Source organism: Lagopus leucura, unplaced genomic scaffold (genome assembly GCF_019238085.1).
Source record: "Lagopus leucura isolate 7727_CA_CO unplaced genomic scaffold, USGS_WTPT01 Super-Scaffold_741, whole genome shotgun sequence".
NCBI lineage: Eukaryota > Metazoa > Chordata > Aves > Galliformes > Phasianidae > Lagopus > Lagopus leucura.
In genome coordinates, this window is record NW_024962256.1 from 1,204,230 (window position 1) to 1,230,164 (window position 25,935).

The 25,935-nt window shown below is 38.5% G+C and overlaps 1 protein-coding gene across 1 annotated transcript in view; it reads left to right on the forward strand.

The window, feature by feature from the left end:
• Positions 1-5,253: 5,253 nt before the first annotated feature.
• Positions 5,254-25,935, forward strand: part of CFAP58 (cilia and flagella associated protein 58) — a 56,723-nt gene continuing 36,041 nt past the window's right edge. The window contains exons 1-10 of the mRNA XM_042863552.1: positions 5,254-5,309; positions 5,539-5,584; positions 7,387-7,668; positions 12,854-13,002; positions 14,043-14,199; positions 16,224-16,418; positions 19,187-19,324; positions 20,230-20,389; positions 21,991-22,073; positions 23,207-23,398. Coding sequence (XP_042719486.1) covers positions 5,254-5,309; positions 5,539-5,584; positions 7,387-7,668; positions 12,854-13,002; positions 14,043-14,199; positions 16,224-16,418; positions 19,187-19,324; positions 20,230-20,389; positions 21,991-22,073; positions 23,207-23,398 — 1,458 coding nt within the window. The remainder of the gene's footprint in view (positions 5,310-5,538; positions 5,585-7,386; positions 7,669-12,853; positions 13,003-14,042; positions 14,200-16,223; positions 16,419-19,186; positions 19,325-20,229; positions 20,390-21,990; positions 22,074-23,206; positions 23,399-25,935) is intronic.

The window sequence follows — 25,935 nt, forward strand, 5'->3', positions numbered from 1 at the left end:
TCGTGCATCTGTCTGCCCCAGGTGCTATCTTGGCGGGGTGGGGAGATGGGGCACAGTCCCCTTCACTTAGCCAATAACAGAGAAAGGCCAGCGTCACGGATTTTAAAAAGGTGGTTTCCAGCACTACTTCCAGGTAAAGCACTGCTGTGCTTAAATGGCTCCTTATAGACCTAGCAAGTTTGCTCAACTCCTATCACAGCCCAAGGGAAACGGGTTTGAGCAACAGCGCTTAGTAACGCCTGGCTGAGTTGTGGGATCTTTACCGTACCCTTCCTCTTCCCACAGCGTTGCAGTGACCCTTACACTGGGATGGACGTTGCATGTTCTCCTGCACTGCTGCCTTGGTTGTCTAAGGGCCATGTGTAGTGGGAGTCACTGTTGCCTCTACAGTATCAAATGCAAGGTACAGCTTTGCACTGAAGGCAGCTGCTTTCCAAGTTGTAATAGGCTGTTAAGTTGGCTTCTTTGGGTTTCCTGAAGTCCTTGCAGAACTAATGAACAGTTCTGATGCTATTCAAAGGGCTTGCATTTATGAATTTGTGTGGATGGGTATGGTTTCCTCAGTGCCTGAATCAAATTTATTCAAGTCTGTTTGCAACCTGGGTGTTGTTAGCACATTCCTTTCCCATTATGCTATAGTGTAAGAAAATCATCTCTCACAGGAGTAGTGTGGCATCTTCCCACTATTGCTGCAGGACCTGGCCTGTCTCAGAGCAGCATTTGTTTCCCCTGGGAACTATGCAGCAGCAGTAGGAGACAAAGTAGATCCTGCTCCAAGATTGCAAATATCCGTCACCTAAGCCAAGGGAAAACATCTATTAAATACCACCTGCAGAAAGCCTGATAAGGTAGTAATTGCCAATTCTGACCACATGTGTATATATATGTAACATACATTGAACATACAAATCACTACAGGTTAGAGGGCTGTGATTTGCATTCATCTAAATTTTCCTGGGATACAACAGAATAGCAATGCACTAGAGATTTAAACACTTTTTGCACCAGACTGCATGCACCAGATTTAAACACTTTTTAAAAAGAAGGGCTCACATCTTACAGCAGAAGTGCTGTCACAGCTTGAAGCAATGATTGAGTGCCTGGTGGGAGGGCAGGGCCAACCCAGGGGAGCACAGGTGCAAGCAACAGGTGCAAGCAATGCCCCTGAGTGACTGGAAGGGTGGAATCAGGATCCAACCTTTCACAGACCTCATTTAAGGGTTGACAGTGGGGAGTCTCTTGTTGGAGATTCCTGCCTCCTGATTGCCTTCCTAGGATAAGTAGCTTTTTTTTTTTTAAGTTTGTTTCTGTGGCTGGTGTATTGAGTGTATCCTTGCTTACGGTAGTCTAGGACTTTGCTTTTCTGCTATTGTTGCTGTGTTTTCTGTCATATTATAGTCCTGTGTATCTTAACAGATGCTATTACATATTCATTATCCCATTTAGGATCTCCTTTCTGTTTCTGAGATGGTGGAAGATTATGGTAATGTTAGACGTGTAAATAGAAAAGTCAAAACAAAACATACTAATTTTTTTTTTTTTTTTTTTTTAATATGATTCAGCAGTTCAGAAGAGGCTGGAAAGGTGAAATCACATCTCCTGACAACTCCAGTACATGATTCATTGTTTGACTATTGTTGTTGCACCATAGAAGGCTGAAGATCATTATCTTGCTGAAGGCAGTAATTTATTTAATAATGAGCCAAGCTCTACTGGCCTTACTCAGATGTTGGGTAGGACCTGAAGCCATGAGTTATGGTGTAACAGTGCTGCAGCACGCTGGGAGGTAGCCTGTGATTCTGTTGCATGAATTCTACTGCAGCAGAAATTAGATGTAACAATGCTATTTCTGCAGTAGGCTCTAAGAGCCTATTAGCAGGAGTAGAACAAGAGTAAGGTTTGGGTTGAGTGTTAAACTCTAGGTAACTTTCCCCTTGCTTTTGGATGTATCAGAACAATGTAATTCCTCTATCTTCTTTCCATTAGTATTTCTAATCTGTTAAAACAAACACTATATCTTCAAACTGTTACAAGAAGTAAATAAAAAATGAAGTTCTGTAGAGAGAGAATAGGGATATGACAGAGAGCTGTGTGTAGGCAGCAGCGAAACAGGCTTTAGTACAGCTTCCAGCTGTCACCTTCACAAGGAGCAGAGGATATTGAGCTGCTCACAGGGAACACACACAGGGATTCACGTTCTTGCAGGTCAAGCTGGAGGGAGATTCATGCTCAAGTGATGCCTGCTATGGCTATATCTTTTATACTGCACGTGACTGCGTACACTTGCAGGAGACTGCATCAGGATGGGATTCTAGGTGGCACAGTGTTTTTTGAAGGCCCAGTTTGGTGTGCCCCAGCAGAGTATTAGCAGCCCAAGGGGAGAAAGGACTGGGGAATTCCCTTCTACCTGTGAATGTTTCACAGCTCCCAGCTACCATGCAAGGAAATGTATGGGGAGGTGGGGGTCACTCTCTCGCAGTTTGCCAGATGGTGTCCTCATCTTACATATGACCTTACAAACACCTTTAATCTCTGCAACTCTTGTAGTCTTTCTTAGGTATTATGCGAGGAGGGTTTTTAAGAGCCTCTTCTTCCCAGAGGACTCAGTTGTCGAGTGGTGAGAGATGCCAGATAAGTTTTCAGTTAGGGGAAGATTTGGTGATTGAAAAATGAAATATGAGCGAGGGGCACAGGAGTCAAGGATAAGGGTGTGAATTCTGCTGTTGGAACAGAAAGGCTGTTGGAAAGCATAGTGGGAGGAGCTGATTCTGCTAATGAGCACACTGTGAATCGAGACATACTTCAAACTCTTTCTTTAAGTGACCACAAATATTCATGATCATGAACCAAGGCAGCAGAGTCCTGCTTTCCTTCAAGGCTCTGGGAGGTCTGCTGGGTTTGGCTGTGAGAAGGGCAAAGGATAAGGAATTTCTAATAGGTGTGACAAACCATCACAATCCTTGTTGTGGAACTGGGAGGAAAACCTAGGGTAGGAAATAGTTCTGCCATTTCAGATGGTGCTGGGGAAGGGTGAGCTCAGCATGGATCCAACATTATTGTCCTAACTTCTGTTGCTTTCCAACATTTTAATCCATTTTATTTTTTAATGTAGTGCATGTAATTGCACACTATACACAGCACTCTTGTCAGCTTCAGCTTGTCTCAGAGCCAACCAAACTCTTTATTAGGCTTATTTCTATTAATCAAAAACATTTTCATGGTTTAACTTTTTTTAGGAAAATGGTAATGAGATATAGTATGTTTCTGCCTCTTGAGATTGTTGGCTCAACTCCAGTGCCAAACATGATCAAGGTTGCTGCTATTCGTGATTTGCTGCATGATCTTTATGAGCAAGTAGAGAGCTTCAATCCAGTTTATCAGAGCAAGTGTTCACATTATAGAGCTATCATTCAATTTAGAAATAATAAGAGAGGATTTCAGAAAGAGTAAAGTAAAAAGTTGGCTGGATAATTAAGTAATCAAGAACTTCTTAGCATCTCTCTGTGACTGGAGAAATCACAGCACATTTTTGTACGTTCTTATTCCTTTTAATACTGCCAAACTGATATAACTCAGAAGAGGCAAACTGGATTTTTGGGTGCATCTCAGACAGACCGTCAGCCCACTGACAGCATCTGCAGTGTCACTGCTGCTGAGACCATGAGATTGCAATTGATTTCTCTGGCAATATGAAAACCACAATACTTGCATGCAAAAAACTTATGTAAATAACGTTTTTAATATATGTAAAAAAACTAACATTTATAATATTTTACTATAAGCAAATGGTTAGACAAACTTTGCTTTCTTTACTGTAGAATCCCTATTGATTATATTATCTGGGTAAAATGAACAAAAGTTTATTCATGGATGAGGTCCAAACTTTTTATATACGTTTACACCATTATGTCTCCTTGTGACAGTTATTATTCGGAACGCGTTTCTGAAACAACACTGGGTTGAAAATAGCTGCTGCTAGGGGGCAGTTCCACAGAGCACTGTGGTGGTGCAGTGCCACCCAGTGATTGTCTGTCTTACTACAGGATGGTGTAAAAGAAAATGCGTTTCCTACCCCACTGTCGGATTTTCCTTTATTACTACTTTGCATCCGAAGTTATAATCACGTATCCAAAAGGTCCATCTTGCACCGTCCAGAAGACGTGCGCTGTCCTGGTCCCTGCCCCAAAATTGCTTACACCCTCCTGGATATTCTGATGAGATTTTACTCCAGTTATTTGCATCTCTGCAGCAGACCATAAATCCTTACGTTCAGCAAGTGATGGCTTATCATTTTCTTGCTGCTGTGGTTTAAAACATGCATTAAATTAACTGCCTGAGGGTTGTGGCCTCAAATAAATCAGTATGCAAGTATTTAAACCGCTAGTAATCCTTTCTGTTTCCACAGAAACACATACGTGCTCTAACACAGACTCTTCCAGGAGGCTGGTGAAACAGGTGAATCTGCTTTTTATCAGAAGATCCTGATGTCTTCTGAATGAAGTCAGATATTCAAGGAACTACATAACTAGCCTTTCACCTGAAGTTTCCTGGGTTCAACTTGTCCATGCTGCTAATGAAACTACAATTTATTACAGTGTAGTAGTACTATACCATATTAAATAAAAGAATATAGTAGGGGATTATTTCTCCTGTGGTAGAGGAGTTTTTTAGGTCTTGCTAGCAGAAAGGTTTTCATAGAGCTCAGGACACTGGCTTATTCTACAAGGAAGAGTTAAAAAGTCATCCCTCTTGAAGAGTTTCATCCTAAGGGCTTTACTGCATTACATGAGTACATCATTCATAGCCATGACAGTCACAGCACTCTTGCAGGATGGCAGCTGTGGCTATTTACATTTTACCAAGAAATGTAAAGCACAGGGGATGCTGATCAGCTGGTCCTAAGCTATAGGAAGCTATGGTCACAAACCCAGATATCCTCAAATGTCTGTCTAGTTCCTTGATCATGAACCTGTTAATGTGTTTTGTAGGGTTGTTTTTTTTTTTTTTTTTTTTTTTTTTTTTTTTTTTGCAGAATTAATTCTTAGTGAATAATGAGATTTTGTCCCAGATTTGTCTTCTGTTTGCATGTAAATCTGTCGAGTGTTTTAACTCATGGTAGTTTCTAATTAAATACAGACTGCAGTGCAAACTCACAGACTCCTGATGTGATCACATTATTACATCTGCAGAGCTGCTAGAGGTGCAGCAATTGTAGGGGTGAACTTGTCAAATTGTCAAACCTAAAATGGGAAGATGAATGTGTTAGTTCATAAGTTTCCATTCTTGTTTTTGTCCCACAATAAGAAAAGGTATATAAATATCCAGCTCGTACACTTCTATATTGTATGAACTCCTTGTTTTCAGCAGCATTTTGCTAACAAAGTTTTTTTTTTTTTAAAAAAAAGTCTTCTGGTATTTCCTCACATGTGCAGCTGTTTTGTTGATTAAAGGTCTAAGCACTCGATTTTTGACAATCCAAAATCCTGGAATCAAGGAATTATCATTATCACCTCCCCACTGTTTTTGTTATGTGGGAAGCATCACCACAAAGGGAAACGAAGAAAGAGTGCAAAACCTGGAAGAGGTACTTTTATTTATTAATTTATTATGAGAAGTTTGCTTTGATATGACTGAAACTCTTTCAGCAAATGCAGTGTTTTGTAATTAAGTCATAGTATACAGAATACATTATAAAACGTGCATTATTCTCCAGCCCGAATGGTAACATCAGACCATTTCAAAGCTTCCCTTTGAAATTACGCATTTTGTCATGCAATCAGTGAGATGAAGTGCTGCAATTCAGGCTTCATTAAACCAGGCAGAATTTTCTGTTGTTGCTATTAGGTCGATGTGGAAATTAAAGGTCGTACGCGGTGTCCATTCTGCTGGGGACGGCACACGGAACATTATGTTCCTGCCCTAAAAGCTATCAGATGGAAGAATTTGTGACCCCACTGAGGGGAAAATGATGAGTTCAAGGGCTCGCTGGCAGGCTGCTGCTGTTTGCTCTGCTGTACTTTCCTGCAGCTCTTAAGGCACAGAGCCGCTGTCTGGGTTCCCTTGTCATGCACTCTGCTTTTGTAGCAAATCACTAACGAGTCCACGAGGGTACGGCGTTGGGTAGTGTTGAGTGGCTGAGGAGCACGGCCTGCATCCCCACAGACCCAGTGCAACTTCCCTCTGCCGGACCTTTGCGAGGAGATGGCGGGGCAGGATCTCACCCCCCGCCGCAACGCCTCCCCCGGCGGCCATGACGGCCCGCCTGCCGCCGTTGCTAGGAGACGGCCCGGCAGCGGCACCAGCCCCGGGCAGGGCGCTCGCAGCCCGGCCCCGCCGGCACCATGGAGGAGGTGAGCCCCCAGCCTGGCTTTGGGCTGAGCAAGCGCTGTACAGCACAGCAGCCCGAGCTGCGTTATCTCCTTTCAATTTTAGCTTTTTCAGGCGGTATGGGCTAGTGTATTCCCGAGCCAAATGAAATAAATATTTGCTCTCGGATTTATTTACTTTCTGTTTTTTTTTTTTTGAAAGTGTTCAGCTTTCTGTTCTGGATGGACAGCCTGGCAGGACAGCCCCGAGCTGCCTCCGAGGTGCAATCTCAAAGATGCACCTAGCCCGCAGATCCGAGCATGGAGATGCTCGGGCTGGCCGTGTCCAAGCTTGAACAACGGCAGCAATGCCCCTGCGACAAGGCAGCGTCCTGAGGGCTGATTCACCTCGCTTAGCAAATCCAGCTAATTTCTAAGAAGTGGCTGTTCCACTCCTGCTTGGTGTGGTTGTTTTCTGTTGAAGGCTGTAATGGAGGTTATTTTAATCTGTTTGTAAAAATATTGGTGGGATTTGGTGTGCGTAAATCGAGCTAGCAATGTTTGGCTTCATAACAGAGCTGCATCTGAAATTTCCCCTTCGAAAAGTTTAACAGAAGCACTTCCAGCAGGGGGTGGCTTTGCGTGCATCGCTGTTACCGGCGCTTTCTGACATGCTTATAGCTGGCACTGTTTGCTTAAGAAGAATAAACTGATCGTTCTTAACAGTGTAGGGAACTGGGAGGAATCGAGGCTAAAATGCTGGCTTACCTAAAAAGCCAGTGGATTATTTAAACGTGGTCGCAATAGTATTTTCTAGGCCATCTTTAGAGTAGCTGTGGTATTCAATTACAGGATCTCAGTGTTAAAGCACAAGTTACTTCAGTAAAATGAGGGGAGATCTATTTGAAGAACAGACTGAAACGTGCCCGTTACATGGCAACAAGAGAACTGTAATTACAGAAATTTGTGACTGGATTTCTAAGATGTCGCACACTCAATATATTGCTGCTTTATATTTTGACGTCAAGATCAAAATGTTTAGTTCCTCCCATTCATTAATTATCTGTCTCATTTCATTCAGGAAAAGTCTGCAAAACTGTACCTAGAAGAAAGTGCTTTTGAAGCACTGGAGAAAGACTTCCAAGAGGTCATCAATCTACTTAAGGGAGATAACACTCTGGAAAAATTTCGAACAGAATATGAAAAGCTCTATGCTGTTTTGAAGAAGTCTCATGAAAATGAGAAGCGGCTCATGGAAAAATGCAGGCAGCTGAATGCTGAACTTGTGGTGAATTCCTCTAAAGTAGCTGCTCTCACAAAGCTCTCTAGGGATGATCGGGGAACTATAGCATCACTGAAGACGGTAAAGTTTTGAATAGAATTAAGTATGACATGAAATTGTTAATGAAAAACTTGGTAATAAAACTGTCTACAGGAACGCTTTATTTTATATAGAGATCTAAATGGGGGACCAAGTGTAGAGCTAGCATCTCCAGTTCCTCAACCTCTACTTTGCTACTGATTGCTTTGTTTCCTTAGCCTGGTATTTTTACTCATCTCAAATTCCGTATTTATTTGCATAGGTCTAGAACTAAGTTGACCTCGTTGGCTTTCTATTACTCAGTAGTACAAGTACTTCTGTATCTGTAAAGCAGCATATCTATGTTTCCAACTTGCACAGCTTTTGAAACTGGGATCATTATTATTTTCAAAGTGCTGCTTGGATGTTAATTATTGCCAGGATATGAAAAATCTACTTACATGCTGAAATACAGATTGTAGATGTTTCATGGTGTTTCTGAAAAGGAATCCTAAATAGCATTTCAATGTCACTTCACCAATTTACTCTAATGTGTTCTTTGTTATTATTGATTCGAATGCAGTCAAAGTGCTTGACTTGCTAAAGAGTAATCAATGTTTTTAGCCTTCTACTGAGGTTTGACTACCGTGGATCTAAAACTGCCAAATGATCAGTTAATAGTTTTTTTTTTTTCCTCCTGATTGTTTAAAAGCTTAGGTTGTGGTATCTAGATTAGCATTAATTTCTCAGTTAGTTGAGACACCTACATGCAGTTGCCATTAAATGCTTCAAAATAGCGATTAAAATTCTTTATGGACTTATCTTGTTCCAGTAAAATAAATTCAGCATAACAATAGGACATCTATTAGCATTGTAGAAGTTATTTAACATGAATTTTCTTATCCATAGTATTACAAAGAAAATAAACACTCAGCATAAATAGAACTAGCAGTGCTGTCATCCTGTGTCTGCAACTTGCTAGCCTGTGGCACTGCTCTGAACGCCCTCAGGAAGGGGTAAAACCTCATAAAATCTTACTGCTTTTCATTGCTGCTAATCAAAATCTGGAAGGTGGCAGTCAGGAATTGTAATGGTCCTTACCACTTTCTATTATGTGGCTATTCTATGAGTGTGAACAGTAGCAAAGACAGTCCTTCAAGATGTTCCCAACCTGAGGCAACACTGTCTTGGTAATGTCATAAAACTGAAGAGTGGAAGAGTAGGGAAGAAATGAGAGCCTTTCCAATGTTAGCAGCTGATTTGAAGCTAAGGCAAGCTATGTTTTAACAATATCACATACTATTGGAGCAGCTAAGTGATTTTGTAGCGAGAAAGCAGCTTGACAATATGGTCATATTAGAAGCAATGTGCAAAACACAGCATGTAACATGTAAATTCCAGTTGCATGCTATGGATCATGTAAACAGCACCAGTACTTTTCAGTTTGGATGTGAGAACTAGTCTTTCTCTTAAACGCTCAAGAATTATTTGGATGCTATTTAAGATATTCACATTATTTTATGGGATTTGACTGGCATTATTCTTCAAAACGAAGAATAACATGAAATATGAAGAGAAGTTCAGCTGTAGTATCTTATTATAGCTTTACTGACACTCAAAATCTTTCACAGGTGCTTAAAGTGGGTGTCAAGAAAGGTTCAAGTACTCAAATAGCAAATATGATGTTCTGCAGCACTGAGTTAGACAAATAATCTGTTCCAGTGTTTCATTATTTACAAGTGATAAGAGAATCCCAGTGGGGTTGTTCCTGTAAGAATGGTATAGCTGCTTCAAATTAAGGTCCTCAATCTTGGTGACTTGATGGGTCATCAGGGTAACAGGTTTATAGGTTTGCTTTTGTGGGTTGTTGGTTCATATACAAATAAAGGTTTCAACCAAGCTGCAGAGGCAGAATTTTTCTCCATGTGGAGCCCAGTTGTAATCTGTAGGATTTGTTTAGGGTCAGGGGTTAACTGCACAAATCAATTGCTGGTAGGGCCCAGGTCAATAATAATCAATAGCTGTTACTGTCTGTTGGTTGTTCAGTGCTTTGTTTTGTAGTTTTAATAAACTGGACATAGTAGTCTGCTGTTTATTGTCATGTCAGAGAAGATAAGGGCCAAGCTGAACCATGGGGAAGTACAGTTCTCTCTTTCACTATTAGGGAAACTGATCTATAGGGATGCACCAGAATGGGAATTTATAGGAGCTCATACTGCCTTGCTTTGAGGTACCAAGTTTTCAGATTTCAAGGGAATCAATCCAGTGTACTAAGGAAACATTTCATAAATTCTCAGATCACTGATGTGATCTTTGGGTCTGTTTAAGGAAAATAAAATAAGGCAGTCACGCCTCATGATTTCTGCTTCACATTTTTCAGGGTACTTATTATAAATGCAAACATCCAGCTTCCATCTTTAATTATACAACAAACTGCATGTACCTACATTTGTACTGCATTATTCAGTGATTCTGATACACTCTACCTTCTTTCAGTTCCACTCTCCACTGAGTAATAAATGTGATTATTTTTTTCACTTAAAGCGTCCGCCTTCAGAAATTTCTTCCTCTCTACTATTGAGTTTAAAGGAAGAGGTACTGTTTGTTCTTTATTCAAAGTAAAATAAATCGTGAAGGAAACCATCATAATGGAGACCGGTTTTGCTGATGCTGAAGTCTGTAGCAATCTTTTTTTTTTTTAAATTTAGATTTTGCCTTTTCATGATGCCATTCTCTGTATGTGCTAACCCTACTGATAAAAGTTGTTTCAACATATGTGAAGGGCAAGATGTAGTTCAAGAAGTTCAGCACAGGGTTTCCTGCAGTCACAGCCTGTCTGAATGGCCTCACTGACTTCAGGTGGTTCCTTCTGTGGACTCTCACCGAAACAAAATGCAATTTTGAGCCTAAGGACTCGCTCAAACCAGTAAGACCTCTCAAAGCGCTTATTGATATTTTTTCACTAGTTCTGTCCCCCCAAAACTCCAATCATAATGATTTAATTACCCAATTTTAATCACAGTTTAATCAGCCAGCATGAAGCTTTGATTTAAGTAATCAGCTTTAATCTTATTTTCCATTTGCATTTTTCTAGAGAAAGATTGGTTGTCTCTTGCTGGCTGCCACATCTGAAAAGTGTATTTGCAGCTATAATTTGTTGTGGCTGCTTTGTTGTTTGTTTGTTTGTTTGTTTTTTGAAAGGCAAGATGATACGCTATGTCTTTGTACGATTATTTCTGCCTAGCATGCATTTATTGAAATTTCATAATTTAGTATTTTTTATGTAAGAGAATAATGAGTGAAAAATTTATTACCTATTGGATTATATCTGATAGTTTATGTGAGATCATTGCTGCATGGAAATTAGAACTCTAAATGTGTAAAACAAAAATTAACTTCAGTATTTGAAACTGTTCTAAATATGCTTGATATGTAACTAGAAAGCATTTTTCAAACTAGATTTTGAACTAAGTAATTCACAAAGTAATAAAAATACGGTTTGTTGATTATAATCTTCTTCAGAGTTTCAGAACAAGTAAAACCCACCATTTAACTCTTTATTATTAGTCTGGAAAGAAAAAAAAGCCATAGGACAAATGTTCCTGATCTTTAAGCTCCATCTGGTTTCTCTGGTTTCTCCACTTTCAATATGCTGAACTAATTGAATAGCTAACATGAAAACATATTCTCCCTCTAGCTTGAAGAGGCTGCAGATGTTATATTCTGTGTTAGGTTTTCAGCAGATTCTGGTAGTCTGCTATTTCTGCTGCTTCAATGACTTGACATTTTTAATTGAGGCTGTAAACAGCTTAGCACTACATCTATTCAATTTGAAAGAGCTCAATACATACATTGACCATACACCATAACATAGCTTGTCATTATTTCTAACTTAATGTTAAATAGGTTTATTTTTAGAACCAGGGATATTAATTCAAATAAGGAATGGCTGTAAAAAAAAAAAAAATCATCATCATCATATAAATTATTAATCTTCAAGTTGACATAGAATGACTTGGGTTGGAAGGGGCCTCAAAGATCATCTAGTTCCAGTTCCACTGCCGTGGGCAGGGTTGCCAACCATTAAATCAGACTGAGCAGGAGCTCATCAAGTCTGGCCCTGGATACCTCCAGAGGTGGAGCAACCACAATTTATCTGGGCAGTCATCTGATATTAGTTGTGGAGGTATTCTGAATTTTCTTCACTGTTACATTTTTGTATGATACAAGTAGAAATTGAAAGGGATGTTATTTCCTGATGGACTTGTGCTTGTATCTGACCCTGCTCAGGGAGGTCCTAAAGGTAATATAGAGTTGCAGAGCCACGCTTGAAATCTACATCCATTAAAGTCCATGAAGTTAAACACCCTGTCAGCAGCCAGGAGAGAAAAGAACATGAGAGACGAGACAGCATGCTGTGATTTGCAGTTCAGAAACTTCTAGGGTTAAAAGTACTATCTTTGTTGGGAATATTTCTCCCACTGATATGTCCATACGCTTTCTGATTCAGTACAATTTTTAGGATAGAATTTCGGAACTACTCAGAGCATGGTTTGAACCTAGCAAGGAATAAGCCTGCTATGTGATTCTTAAGGATCTTTTTCAAGGGGGAGAAATGCAGAGGAAGTTAGCAAATGAGAGTTTGCTTAATTTTCTATACCTGCTTGAAGATACCAAACCATGGGGTTGTGAGCTTGGCTTTCAAATAATTCTATGTGTTGAAGTTTGGCATGAGAATTGTGGCTCATCTAAACATGTAGTTTAAGCCAAAATGCAGTAGGTCATCACAGATGCAAAGGAACAAAGAGGTAGCAAGGCCAAGAGTAACATCTCTTTTTACCCCTCTGGGAAATAGTAATCTGGTTGTTCCATGTTGTAACAGCTAATAAGATTTTTAGAGAATTAAGTGAGCTATTAGAGTGCAAGGGAATTTTGTAGGCACTGAGTTTTCAATAAATGTTTAGACATTTACTGACTTACAGAACCAAAACCTGCAAGAGTTATATTTGATAATATTCCCAATCTTTGTGTTAAGAGCGTCTGTGGTGTGAACAGACATTGTCTGAATGGCTGAAAATGCCCCCATTCTAGTGAAAAGACAACTGGTGAAGGAAACTTGTGAATCTGAGCATGAAAAGGCATGAAAATCTGGTTTCTTAATTCACCAAAATGCAAGGCAATTTTTAATTTGTTGTTCCCTTTGAACCCAATTTAATTTCTGTCAATGTTTTCTGTTTGTTTTTTCAAGGAGATTGAAAAAGCCTGGAAAATGGTGGATGCAGCCTATGAAAAGGAACAGAAAGCAAAGGAAACAATTCATTCACTACAGGAGGAAATAGCACGCCTAAGTAATTCAGTGGAGCAGGGATCTGGACTGTCCTCCAGTCAGGAATACAAGTAAATTTTCCACCAAAAAACAAGTGCCTGATCTAATTCTCTATTATTCTACACCTTGTTTAGCCGCTACTGAATACTAGAAGGTCACTGGAAATCAGAGACAGAGATTTTTTCTCCATTTCAGTTTTCTCATGACTGCACATCTATTCGTCCACGTATTTGTGCAGTGAACGAGGACAGAATCAGACTGTTAGTGAGTTCATTGAGCATTGAATTAAGCTGAGAAAACAAAAAACAGTACTGTGCACTTTCTCAGTAATGGTCCCAGTGTTTTATCTGACAAGCATTTCAATATACCAAGTCTTTCAGAGTGGGAATCAGTCAAGTATTTAACTTACAATGGCAGTAGGGCCCAATAGGTAAGGAAAGGAAGCAGGAGACTTCTGTTCCTAGCTTTAATATAAAGCATTATCATTGGCTGTATATATTCACACATTTAATTTTTTTTCTGTTGAACAATGCAGCCACTAGCATCGAGTGACCTAATCTCAGGTGGAGCCTCTGGCTGCTACAACATGCAAATAATTGAGATCCTGAGGATCCATCGATTTTAAATGCCCTCCAAAAGCTCTCTTTATAGTCAGGTCCTCAGGTTGTTCTTATGCTTTAACATTAACTATAAACTCAAAGATGCAATAGAGTATATTGACCCTTAGGATCTGTGTACCTTCTGTTGAGATTGCTGATGGCTGAATCAGCTAATTCTGAATTGCTATATTCACACTGTGTAAAAGTTTTTATATTACGTGTTCTGGATATGTATGGGGCATGCTCATTTTTTGATGTTTCCAACTCTTCTGTATGTGAGGAAGGGATAAAACAAGAGAAGGATTTATTGGACTTGTGTTGATTGTGACTCTTAAATGATCACAGTAGGTAAAGCCTAAAATTTGATAGACCAGAAGAGTATTAATCAAAGAAGAGTTTAAAATGAAACAAACTTTTAAGCTATTCTTTTTCACTGAAGACCTTGTTCTGGTGTAGGAGGAAGAACAGAAAGGGCTTCTGCCACTGCTTACCTATTGTTTCCTTACTTCCAGTATCAGTGAATTGATAAAATACAAAGAAGAGATAACAAAGGAGCGAGACCAGCTCTTGTCAGAGGTTGTGGAGTTACGTCAAAGTCTAACTCAAGCCACAGAGCAGCAGCAGGATACAGAGAGGGCAAAGAATGAGGCAGATGAAGCTATTTTGCAGGTCTGTAAAGCTCACCAGGTGATGATTTTAGGCTCTGTCCTAAACGATTCTCCACTGCTGCAATTGATCTCAGTTGACTAATATACTACTGCTTATTCTTCCACATCTAGACCCTTTTCAGGAATGCTCAGAAAAGAATCTGTTGTGAATTTTTGTGCTTTTCTCTATTTCTTGGCTATGTCCTTGGAAAAATGTATTGTCATGTACCAGATACTTCCACAGCTCCCCAGTAGCCTGATTTGAACCAGAGTTCCTCTGCCAATGTCATAGTTATCCTTCATACTGGCAATTCTTCTTTGGTCTGTTTGTTTCTTTTCTGCACTGTAAATCCCTGTGCTTCTGAAGAGCAACTTAGAACACTGACCTGGAATTTTGATCCTTGTTCACTTTCTGTTGATTGTGATTGTTGCATGATGCCATGCAATTATTTTTAAGAATGTACCAAATTCTGACTTAATAGCCTATTAGGCTCTTTCCTCCTGCACTGCTTCTGGAAAGCTTTTTCAAAACCTCACTTTTTCTAATGGTTAAAAACTTTATTACACTGACTTCTACCTGCTGATTTTGAGCTTAAATAAATAATTGTTCGCTTCACTGGTGTCTGTACAGAGCACTCGCGTTCTATCTCTGCTTTTCTTTGTCTGCTCTGTAAGTGAGGCTTTCTATTTTTCTGAACATCTGAATAGACAGGCCTCTTTATTGAGCTATATGTATAGCTTTCTTTAAATGCATATAGCAGCTAGTGATACAGGAAACAGAGGATCAATAGGATACCCACTGGATGGAGAGAAAGTAGATCAGAAAAGCTGCTTCAACATACAAAAATACAACAATGAAGAATAAAGGAATGTAAAGAAAAACATTAAGGACTGGAGCAAGATAGGAGAGAAGAACACTCAAAGAATAAAGAAGAGAAGGAAGCAGTGTTTAGCTTGCAGTTTTTATTAATCACAAATAGGAAAGGGTTGATGTGCCTGTGTTCCATGCACAGTATTATTTTCTGTTTCTAAAGCACTTAATTGGGAATGTAATACAAGAGAATATAAGTATTTGTTTTTCTGTCAGCACTAAGAGAAAAGAAAGAAGTGAAACTCCCGTCAAATCTTACTGAATCTTGCCACCTTTATCTTTTGGTACCTACTTCATCGGCCCTTTAATTTTTGGGATTGTTACAGTGTATAGAACTACCTTCCATTCTTCCGAAACAAAATCATTTTCCACTTCAGACTGCTTAAATAACAATGGTTTGGTTTTTTGTTTTTTTTTTTGTTTTTGTTTTTTGAAGAACCAGTTGAAGGCTCTGGCAGTTCTGCCAACTTTTCATTTGTGCCCTGATAGGGAGAAGAATCAATAAATGAAGAGCATCTTCCAACTGCTGGTCTCTGTCTGAACTGGACTTTTCCACATGGATCAACCTCCTATAGATATTCTCTGGTGCTTCTGCTCCATCACATTTTTGGGGACAGAGAGAGCAGAAGTCACAAGGACGTTATCAAATGTGAGAGAGAATTTCTTTCAAAGTTTCTGCTGAGGAGTACTGAGAGCAGAAATATTGAGAGTAATTGTGAATAGCTGCTTGAACACCTTTGTCTTTTCTGTATCAGTATAAGTGTTTTTGCTGTTGCGGTAGAAAAAAACCAAAAATCCTTGCAATATAGCATTCAATCCAAATTTGTTTTAACCCTGCATTCAAAAAATACCACTTTACTAATAACTTGTAACAGAAAATACATTTGTGCTGCTACATCTCCAGAGGAATGCTCTGTGTATCTGAGCTCTACTGGACCCTCCTCCACGGATGATCTGGACAGTGCTTAACAACTTCTCACGATCAGTAAATAGGTTACCTACTACAGGATTTCTAGTCTGCTATTAGATAACAGTTACTTCTCAGATCTGTGCAGTAGTGGATGCAGTAGAATAGAAGCCATTGTTCTTAACATTAAGCATGAGAGATGAGAGGCCTTTTAAGCCTAATTAAAAGGCAGTGGAACTTAAATTTTTTGTTTTCTTTATTATTACAGCTTCAGCAAGAAATCCAAATGCGTAACAATGAGGTATCACGAGAAGCTCGGAAGAAAGAAAAAATGGACAAGGATCTGAAAAATCTTCAAGCTGAAATAGTTAATAAGCAGGCTGAGATCAAGAATTTACAGCAACGTGTACAAAAGAACAAAGAGGAACAACTGAAAATGGAACAAAATCTGAAAGAGCAGAAGGTAGGCATTGGCGTGCTTTTCATCTGGTCTAAAGTTAGAGTCAAATTTCAAAATAAGAAGAAATTTGATCTTCCTGAAAGGAAATGGAGGGAGATTATTTGAAGTCAATAAATTCTATTGATTATTTTTTTTATATATAATTTTAAAAACTAACAAATATTTGAAGGCAGATGACAGTTTTCAGATAAAGTTTCTCCCAGAAATCAGTAATGAAGCACAGTGGTGTAATTAGAGATCATCTCATCCTGAAAAGATGATAGTGAATGAGACAGTCTGTGAAGCACAGATGAACTAATGATAGTAACGGAGATTGCTGAGTTGCACTTCTGGCACATATTGCCCCTTTTGCCACTGATTGAATGTAGTGGCATGGGTAAAGCCATTTTAAGTCTGATCCCTTTTTTTCTTCTCTGTCACAATAATTTTCACCTACCTCTCAAGCTTGTGGAAGTGTTTCTGTCAAAGGGCAGAGAATTGTCTTTGTAAACCTTTTTGATTGATATTCCCCTTTCTGTTTCCAAAAACTTTATCTGGAAATGTACTAACATAGTGTTCTGGAAGTGTTTGAATTTTCAGGTTTTCAGTCCATTTCCCCTGACTTTGAGAAACTCTCAGAGAAGCAATTTCAGTAAATGGCAGGAGAGATCTCATCACTGTATAACAGTCCACCTCAAGGGAAACTTTCTTGGGAGTTGTTGTGTATGTAGTAAATTTATGGGTTTTATAGCTTTTTCTTCCCTTTGGGTCTCTGAATTGGTGAGGGTAGAAGTTTGTGAATTTTTTTATTTTTTTTTTTCCAACGTATACTGTTAGTAAAATACTTAGCAAAAAGAGATAAGGAAAACATGATTATTTCTCTGAATATACACTTGTTTGTTTATCTGAATTTCTCCTCCTTACAAGAAGGATAATGAGTTGCTCAAGAAGTATGTGCAGAGACGAGCAACAAAGCTGATGAAATAATGAGAAAACAAATGCTATGAGAAGCAGCTGAGGAAAATAGAGTAGTTTAGTCCAGAGATAAGGAGCTGAGGGGTGACCTCATCACTCTCTACAACTGTCATAGAGGAGATTGCACTAAGAAGGTTGTCACCTTTTCTCAGGTGACAGGTGGTAGGATGCAAAGAAACAGACTCAAGTTTTGCTAGGAAAGGTTTAGACTGGATTTTAGGAATGATTTTTCCATGGAGAATATAGTCAGGTGAACAGGCTGTGCAGGGAAGTGGTAGAGTCCCCTTCACTAGTGGTATTTAATTTATATTTATTTATATTACTATATATCACATACCACATATATACTAGTGGTACTTACTTATATTTATCTACATGGAAACAGCAATAAGAGATGTAGTTTAGAGGTGAACTTGGTATGTCAAGTTGGTGGTTGAACTTGATGACCTCTTAAGATCTTTTCCAATCTAAATTACTTTATGACTGTCCAAATATCACCAAGTAGTTCTTGAGGGCATCTTCACAATCTGCCAAGATATGCTGTTGTTAATCAGGATGTCTGTGAATCGAGGTTTTGCGGTATTCTTTGTCTTCCTTTCTATAGCTTCTTTTGGGCTTTCTAAATGCTTACTTTAGGAGCATTCAATTGTCCAAACTGTCCTAGAAACTGGAAATTCCCATAAAGTGCCATGCCTAGGCTAATTAACCAGGCTGCTGCACTGTTTTGATTGCCTGTCATAGCTTGAAGTTGTCTCGGGAATCACTGCATTGTACTTCACAAAAATATTATTTTCAAACATAGGGTAATCTAGAGTTCAGTTATAGATCTGTAAGAGGAGGTGACTCAAATATTGCCACACAATAAGGTTATTTTTTATCAACTGAACTGTAGTTGGCTATGATGCCTGCTCTTGCTCCACTCTAATTTATAATCTGTTATTGCTTGAATGACAGTGAAGTTGGTTTGGTACAGCAGCTGTAGGCTTCACTCCACCCATGACCAAGTCTGAACAAAGAATACTCAGAAACAGTGTAATCCTGACATTCATAACATAAGCTGTTTTCATGTTGTCTTCTTTTCACATGTATTTGGAAGAGTGATATCCTGCTCCTCTTATTTTTTTTTAATAGGATAGTATGTATTGACTTCATTGGCTTACTGCACGTAAATACTTGAAGTGTGAAATATGATGGTCATTATTTCCTCACTTAAGGAGTAATGATTATTACAGGAAGTCTCATCAAGCAGAAAAAAACACTGGTGCATCCAATATTGATGTATGTGTACACCATACAAACCATGAAACTGCTGTTCTGAGCTTTCGACTGAAGACAAATTAGAGAAGAAAATGGTTGGGTCCTTGTCTCAGCAAGTCATGTACCCAGATAAATGCTATTGGCATATTAATGTAGAATTTGCTCACTAAGAGACAGAGCTCCCTTGCCCTGTACTGATTGAAGTCATTTGAATTGCATACTGATTTTCAGTAATTATATGTACCAAGTGATTGTGTTGCATGATGCTTGCCAAATGCCTAATGTGAATTAAAATATTTATCCACCACCTGAGAGAGACCTGCTAAGCTTCCAGAAAAAATGACACTGGCTGTGTTATTCATTAGAAATTATCATTTCATATGAACATTTCTCATATTTCATATTAGTAGTTTCATCAGCAATGAAGAGTGGATTGTAAGCAGACAACAATCTGCAGCAGCTTTTATCTCCTGGGAAGACAGAATGTTCTGTCTTCATGTATATGTATATATTGTAATCAGATTAAGAAGAACTAATAGGATTGTTCCTTAATCAATCAGATGTTGAATGAAAGAACTGGTAAGGAACTTGAGCAACTTCAGATGAGAAATAAGAAGCTTGTGCAAGAGAGTGAGCAGCACAGTGTGATGTTTCAAGGAGTAGTGCAGGATCTTCACAAAAAGTCAATGGAACTGAAAGTAAGTACCAGAAGGTGTGTGCATCCTGTCAGATACGCAGTTTGCTCAGAAAGTAATGCCTCCTACTTATTTCCATGGAAACTGCAGCAGGTACAAAGAGCACAGTAACACTATTTGATGGAGCAAATTCTCAGCTACAAAATGCTATTTTTCAGCATAGTCACCATCATTAGCTGTGCATTTTTGCCAGTGATGAACAAAAGCTTATGTGCCTCTCTTGTAAATATCTGTACCAATGGAGATGACTGACTGTCACCACTAGTGAAATGCATCACCCACTACATCACTGTGCTCACATCCACTGCTTGATTTCCATAAACCTCCATAAACAAAAGCAAGCTTTGAACATCACTAGATCCCATATTTTCTTCATGGTGGAATTCAGTAACACACCTTTGCTTCATCTGCGCTTCCATGTCAGACCCATTTTTTTCAGACTGCCCTTCTGCTGCCATCTGTCACGTGGCAACAAAATGTAATGGAATATTGGTGGGAAGGTTCAGCCTCTATTGCCATATAACCAGCATCTGCCTCTAATGTCATGGGCCAACATAATAAAATAGGAAGCATTACTTTGAGAGCTGTCCTTGTATTTCTCTCTGACTGTAGTCATGCTACTTAGAACTTTACATTGTTAAAAAGTCGTTTTATACCACACAGAAGCAGATGAGTTTCAATAGAGGAAGGATTAGATGATTCCTGTGTATGATTTTTGAGCTATGTTGAGAGAATTTGAGGGATGGAGTAATTTCTAAGCATTATTTACTGATCATCCTCTATGTGACCCACAACACTTAAACCTTTGCTCGCTGGTGCACTGAATTTCTTAGAACAAGTATGTACCAACTACAGAGAGATTTCTTTCTGTGGTTGCTTTCATTTTCCCCCCTTGTTGGTTTCTATAGGCCAGAGATGATGAACTGACTCAAATGCACCTTGAAATTTCAAAGATGAATAAAGTAAGAGATGTTCTCCAGGGTAAGTTACGTGCTGCAGAGGAAAAGAAAGTTGCTGCAGGACATGAGAAAGAGACCCTAAAAAGTCAAATATCCGGTCTAGAGAGAGGTAGGTGCCTTAATCTGACGAATGGATCTGTCCTCTGATTCACCACTTGTTCATTCAAGGTGCATCTTTTCAGAATCATGCTCTTGGTATGATACTGTACAAATGACAGTTGGAATGATTTTTATAAAACTTTTTCAGATTTTTCACATTGCAGCATGTATGGGTTGCAGATACAGAAGATTTTACTGAACTTTGTGATGTGCAAATCTGTGCTATGTCATAAGGATTGTTGCCCCCAGTGTACATTTATTGCTCCTGCTCTGGCCAGTGGAAAAGGGTTGGAAATTACTGAAAACTGACACGGATAAGACACTATTTTTCTTAACTTCTCTGATTCTGCTGAATAGTTACAGCATGGAAAAAAAAATACTTGCAGGCAAGCTGGTAAATTTAGTTATGGTATATTTGGGGCTTCAGTTGGTCAGCAGATGTACTACAGCTGTACAGGTAATGGCTTTTACTTGCTAGCAGGTCTGCAATATTTTGAGAAAGATCTTTCAAATGTACATTTTGAAAGAAAATTCCTTGCGTACAGTAAAAGATGTTTTTAAAGTGCAACTAAATTTCAAAGTAAAATGTTTTGAAATAAAAATAAACACTTTTCAAAGTGATTTTCAGAAGAAATATTGAAAGTGTTTTTGGTAAACTAATATTATGAAGTTGTCAAACGTTTGGGACAACATACCTGCCTTCCCCCCCCTAAAAAAAAAAAGTCCCTTGATAGAAACCTGACCTAGTTCAAGTTGATACAATCATGGATTAGTCTTCCTGCTCTTCCTTGCTTCCAGCATGTGTCCTGAAGAGATTGCATATATGAGATGTTAATGCCTTTATGTATCTGTGTTTATGCAAAATCATGTCTGTTTTCCATGCATCTCTGCAAGGGTGGAAAAGCTTTCCCACAAGCGTTTTGCTTATACAGCCCAAAGCCATGCTTGGTACTAGAGAGAGAAACTTAAACGATCAGATCCATACCAGAATGCCTGAGAATGGCTACTGGTGATGTGTCCTCTTGCAATATTGAACATCTCTTAGCAATCCAGTGTGTTGCATTTCCTGAGCTGTTGTGTTAATGTAACACTCTGTAATTAATTTTAAAATGAAGTGAAAACATGTGCACAATAGTTTATATATATGGACTTTTAATAGTATGTGTGCCATGTTAATCTTAACCCATGGCAAGTAGTTTTAACTGCACTGAAGCCAATAGAATCTCACTGCTTCAAAGGAGAACTGGATTTTACTTAAATGGATTAGAATGACTCTGAAAGTTCCTGCTTTTCAAAGTGCTTCAATTTTTTGGGTGCTCGCTTTGAAATTTGTTAAAAGCATCTGATTTTCAGTGCGCTTCATAATTTCTTAAAATTTAAATTTTGTGGTATCTTGAACAACCAAATATACCACATTAATTATTGTGCCTGAGTTCTTCTGAATACTGAAATAAGTATTAACCTCCTGATACCTGAGGGTTGTAAAATAGGCTCAATGGTTATTGAACTTTTCATATAATGCTAAGAGTTTGTACTAAGTCCAGTAAGTTCTGCATGTTTACAGCTGTTCTGTTTGAATCCATTCTTACACTCTTTCCTGTCTTTCTCTAGAGTTGGAGGTTGCCAAAAAGCAAGCAGAGATTGACAAGAAAGCTATAGATGATCTTGTGAGGGAGAAGGATACACTGAGCAAGGTGACCTCGCATTTGTAATACTGATAAGCAAATTTGATGACTTGAGAGTGAAATGTCTATAGTTTAAACTCTGACAGAGAGACATAAATACTGTAGGATAAATGATGAGTCAAACAATCAGATCCTTAAGCAGGTGCTTGTACTACTTCTATAGTGTGCACTGAAGTAGTTCTAATACTCATGAAATATTTCTAAGTTTTACTCCATCATGGAGTTAAACAAAAATGACGTTTTCATCTTGAAAACCCATTGTTTAATGTCTGAAAAGTTGATTATAACTGTACTTTACACTCTGTAGCATATCAAAGTTAATATTAATCTAGGCAAATTAATTCTGTGGTAGCAAAAGAACAAACCCAAGTGTTGGTGCACCATGTAACAGTTCGGCAGACTATGCTAATACTAATCTTTGCTTTTTCAGTCCATTTCTCTTACTGATTATTTTCCAACAGCCCGAAGTTTTTTGTACTGCAAGATAGCATCTGATGGTATTGTCATTCCTGAAGTGTAATCTAGTAAAATTAATGCTAAAAGATTACTTTGGTTGAGATGCTTTTCTTGGTATGGAGTCTTGTGCCTTGACACAGATGAAGACTTCACAGATAGTAAATACTTCTTTGAATTTGGGAAAGAAATTCCAAAGGAGGACTAGAAAGCTAGTTTTTTTTGTTGTTTTTTTTTTTAATGATATCTTGGGTTTTTTTGTATAATCTCTGTGTATAAGTTCAAACCACGCTTGGTGAATTTGAAATTGCTGTTTAGTAAATGAGAAGGAAGTTATTTTATTGGCAACTGGCACGCTTTACAGTCTAAATGCCTTGATGTTGGCAAGGGTTTTTCAGTCATTAATTATACTGCTTGTAAACAATCCCATCCAATTTTTTTTCTGTAATGCAGATATTAGTGTTTTAACTTCAAATCAGAATAAGTACTACTTGGCAGCTCTGTGAGAGATTGCCTTTTCTTTTTAAAATCAGATTTGAGGCTCAAGTATTTCAACTGAGCAAATTAGATAGGAGATAATAGCATTAGGAAGTTCACAATCCACTTAGATAATGGCATATTTTTGCCACAGTGGTGGCAGTGTTGCTTTTCTCAGCTCAAGAGTCATTATTTTGTGGTTTCTCGTGCAGAACTTGAACAAGGCCACCAATGCCATTCAGAAGCAGATAGATTTGGTCAAGCTTCATGAAAAGTCCAAGAAAAACTTAGAAGAAGAAATTCAAAATTATAAGAACGAAGCTCAGAAGCAAAGGAAGATTATTTACCAGTTGGAGAAAGATAGAGATTGTTTCATCAGTGAAGCCAGTGATCTCAAACAGAAGGTAGAACACCTTTTTGTGCAAGTTGTTTTTTGCTCTTTTAACTTGTGAAGCTGTGAAGATCAGACATTTATTTGCCTATGTTCCGATGGGAGAAATCTTTGATAAATGGTTTTCAGGCAGTTTACAAAGATTTCTTCTTTAAAGTGTGTTGTCCACTACTGTGTTTCAAGCCTCTCTGGGGAAACCTTAGCAATGGCTACTTATTCTACGAGAAGCTTGGGGTATAGCTGTGTAGTTCTCCCATTCTTCAATCATCTGGGAAGTGAAAGTAGGGTGGGAGTTTGAACCAGAGCCTCTGGCTTCTCATAGCTCAGTTCTGCAACTGCAACTCTTGCATGCAGTTGGAAATTAATCTTTGATTGTTCTGTTTTGTCTGCAAAGGACCTTATTTTAATACTACTGACATCCTCAAATTCTGTTGAAGCTAGTGAGAGACTACAGTGATTAACATCTTTGTAAGAGATCAGCATTTTGTATGATCAATGCCAGTATGTGTAAAGCATCTGATCGTGTTCAATCTCATCTACAAAATGGATTTTCCAGTACCAACTACAGACAAACACTGCATAAAACTTGTGCTGTATTGTGCCCATTATTCTTTATGGCTTTATTCCTGAACTGTACACAGGAACATGATTGTGACATATTCCATTAGCTGCTGAAGATCACACTGAAAGGCCCTCCAAGAAGATCATTGATTTTCTGGGATTGGCTTTCAAGGTGTTTCAACTCAGAAGTTATTTTTTCACTTTAGAATTATCCTTTACAGCTAAATGTGACCAGGGGCTTTAAAATTGTTGTTTGAATGATGCATGCTCCCATCTCTGGATTACCTTTTGTCATTACCTAGGAATAATATTCTGTGGAAGTGAGATACGTCTTCATTGCAAAGTTATATTTTGCATCTTTTCCTCGTAGTGCATTTCTGACAGAATACATATGAATTAAGAATGTTGTAAACTAGGGCCAGGGAGTAATTCATAACATTCAGAACTACAAGGCTTTTGCTTTCACTTTTGATTAAGATTACTCACAATATTTTGAGGGTTAAAGTGAAAAATGTTTGGTTTTCTTTTCTTTTCTTTTTTTTCCTGTCACTTTGCGTGTAAATTTTCCATCACCCACAAGGCAGAGTAAATGGGTTGTGACACTTGAGCTGTTTGTATAATGATGCCTGTATTGTGACTTCAGTTTTACAAAGGATTTCCGTGCTTCTCTGGTTCAGTAAAGGGGCAATTCTTTATTCAACTTGCAGGTGAGGAGAGGCAGGAGTAGTTTTGACCATGGGATTTTGTGAGATGATGGTCATGTCCCTGCAGAGCTTCCCTACGTGAGAAGGATAACACAGGATAAAATACAAGGGTAGAAAGAGGAGGGAGTATCGTGGTTACTATTTTTCATAGGTAATATTTAGGTTCAGTGTTTGATGTATTCAGATGTGTAAATGGAGAAAATGTGGTAAAACTTACATAATACAGGAACCATTTCACCATAGGTCAACACTCTTGTATTTTACTACCAATCAATCTCTAAAAGATCCTGCTGTACTCCTTCTGAATTATGGAAGAGCTTGTAAAGAGCCAAGCCCATCTAAGTCCAAAGATTTCTTGGAAATCCTACAAAGGCTGACAGAGCCGTGCTCTCTCTAAAAGTTTCCTTGTTATTTACAGCAGGACTGAATTTGTAGTTGCAGAGCTGCTCTTTCAAAATCAATATTTACTGGGGAGTAACTGATGAACAGAGTTACATCCACAGGAATAAAATATTTTAATAGTGAGAATTTAGCTTAGTCTTGCTCTTCTAATTTTTGGCTGGCTGACTGGTCACTTGTACCATTTCAAGCCAGCATTACTTGCTGCATTACTTCTCAGTTAACCTGTACAAGTGTGAAAAAATCTGTTTGCTCTTTGTTGTGTAGCTTGGGTTCCTTAGCTACAAACATCAGTAGAATATTTCTGTTTTGGCTTGAAATACTTAGATTATGAAATCTTGGTTTTCCAGTGACAGATTTAGGCTTTTAGAAAGCAAGTAGTGAAGTAACTCTTTGAGTCCATCTGAAGCATAGGTATATCATTAAGACACAAGAAGGACTTCTCAGAGTTGTTGAACAAAGATAAGCAAATAAGGATAGTACCAGAGCTGAGTTGTTGAGTAGGTTCACTAAGCTGAACAGGTAACCAGCACCAAATGAATGAAGTAAGCAGGTGAAAATTCTGTGTACAGAAGGAGACTGTCAATTTTGAATTCTTTCTGCTTGGCTTTGGTTTCTCATTACCAAATCTGAAAGGTGTGTACAATCAGCACAGTCATAATTGAAGATATTCTGTTAAGAAACATTGCATATATCTTTTCTGGATTTATGAGAGGGAATCACTTGAGTTTAGTTACTCCTGAAAAAGCAGAGTCAGCATCCTGACTATGAGCACCGCATTGAGAAACTTAGTCCATGAGCTTATTGCACTTAGATTGCATCAAAACCAAGCGAAAGATTTACAGATAGAGTGACCTACTTTCAAATCTTGCTCCAGCCTATGATT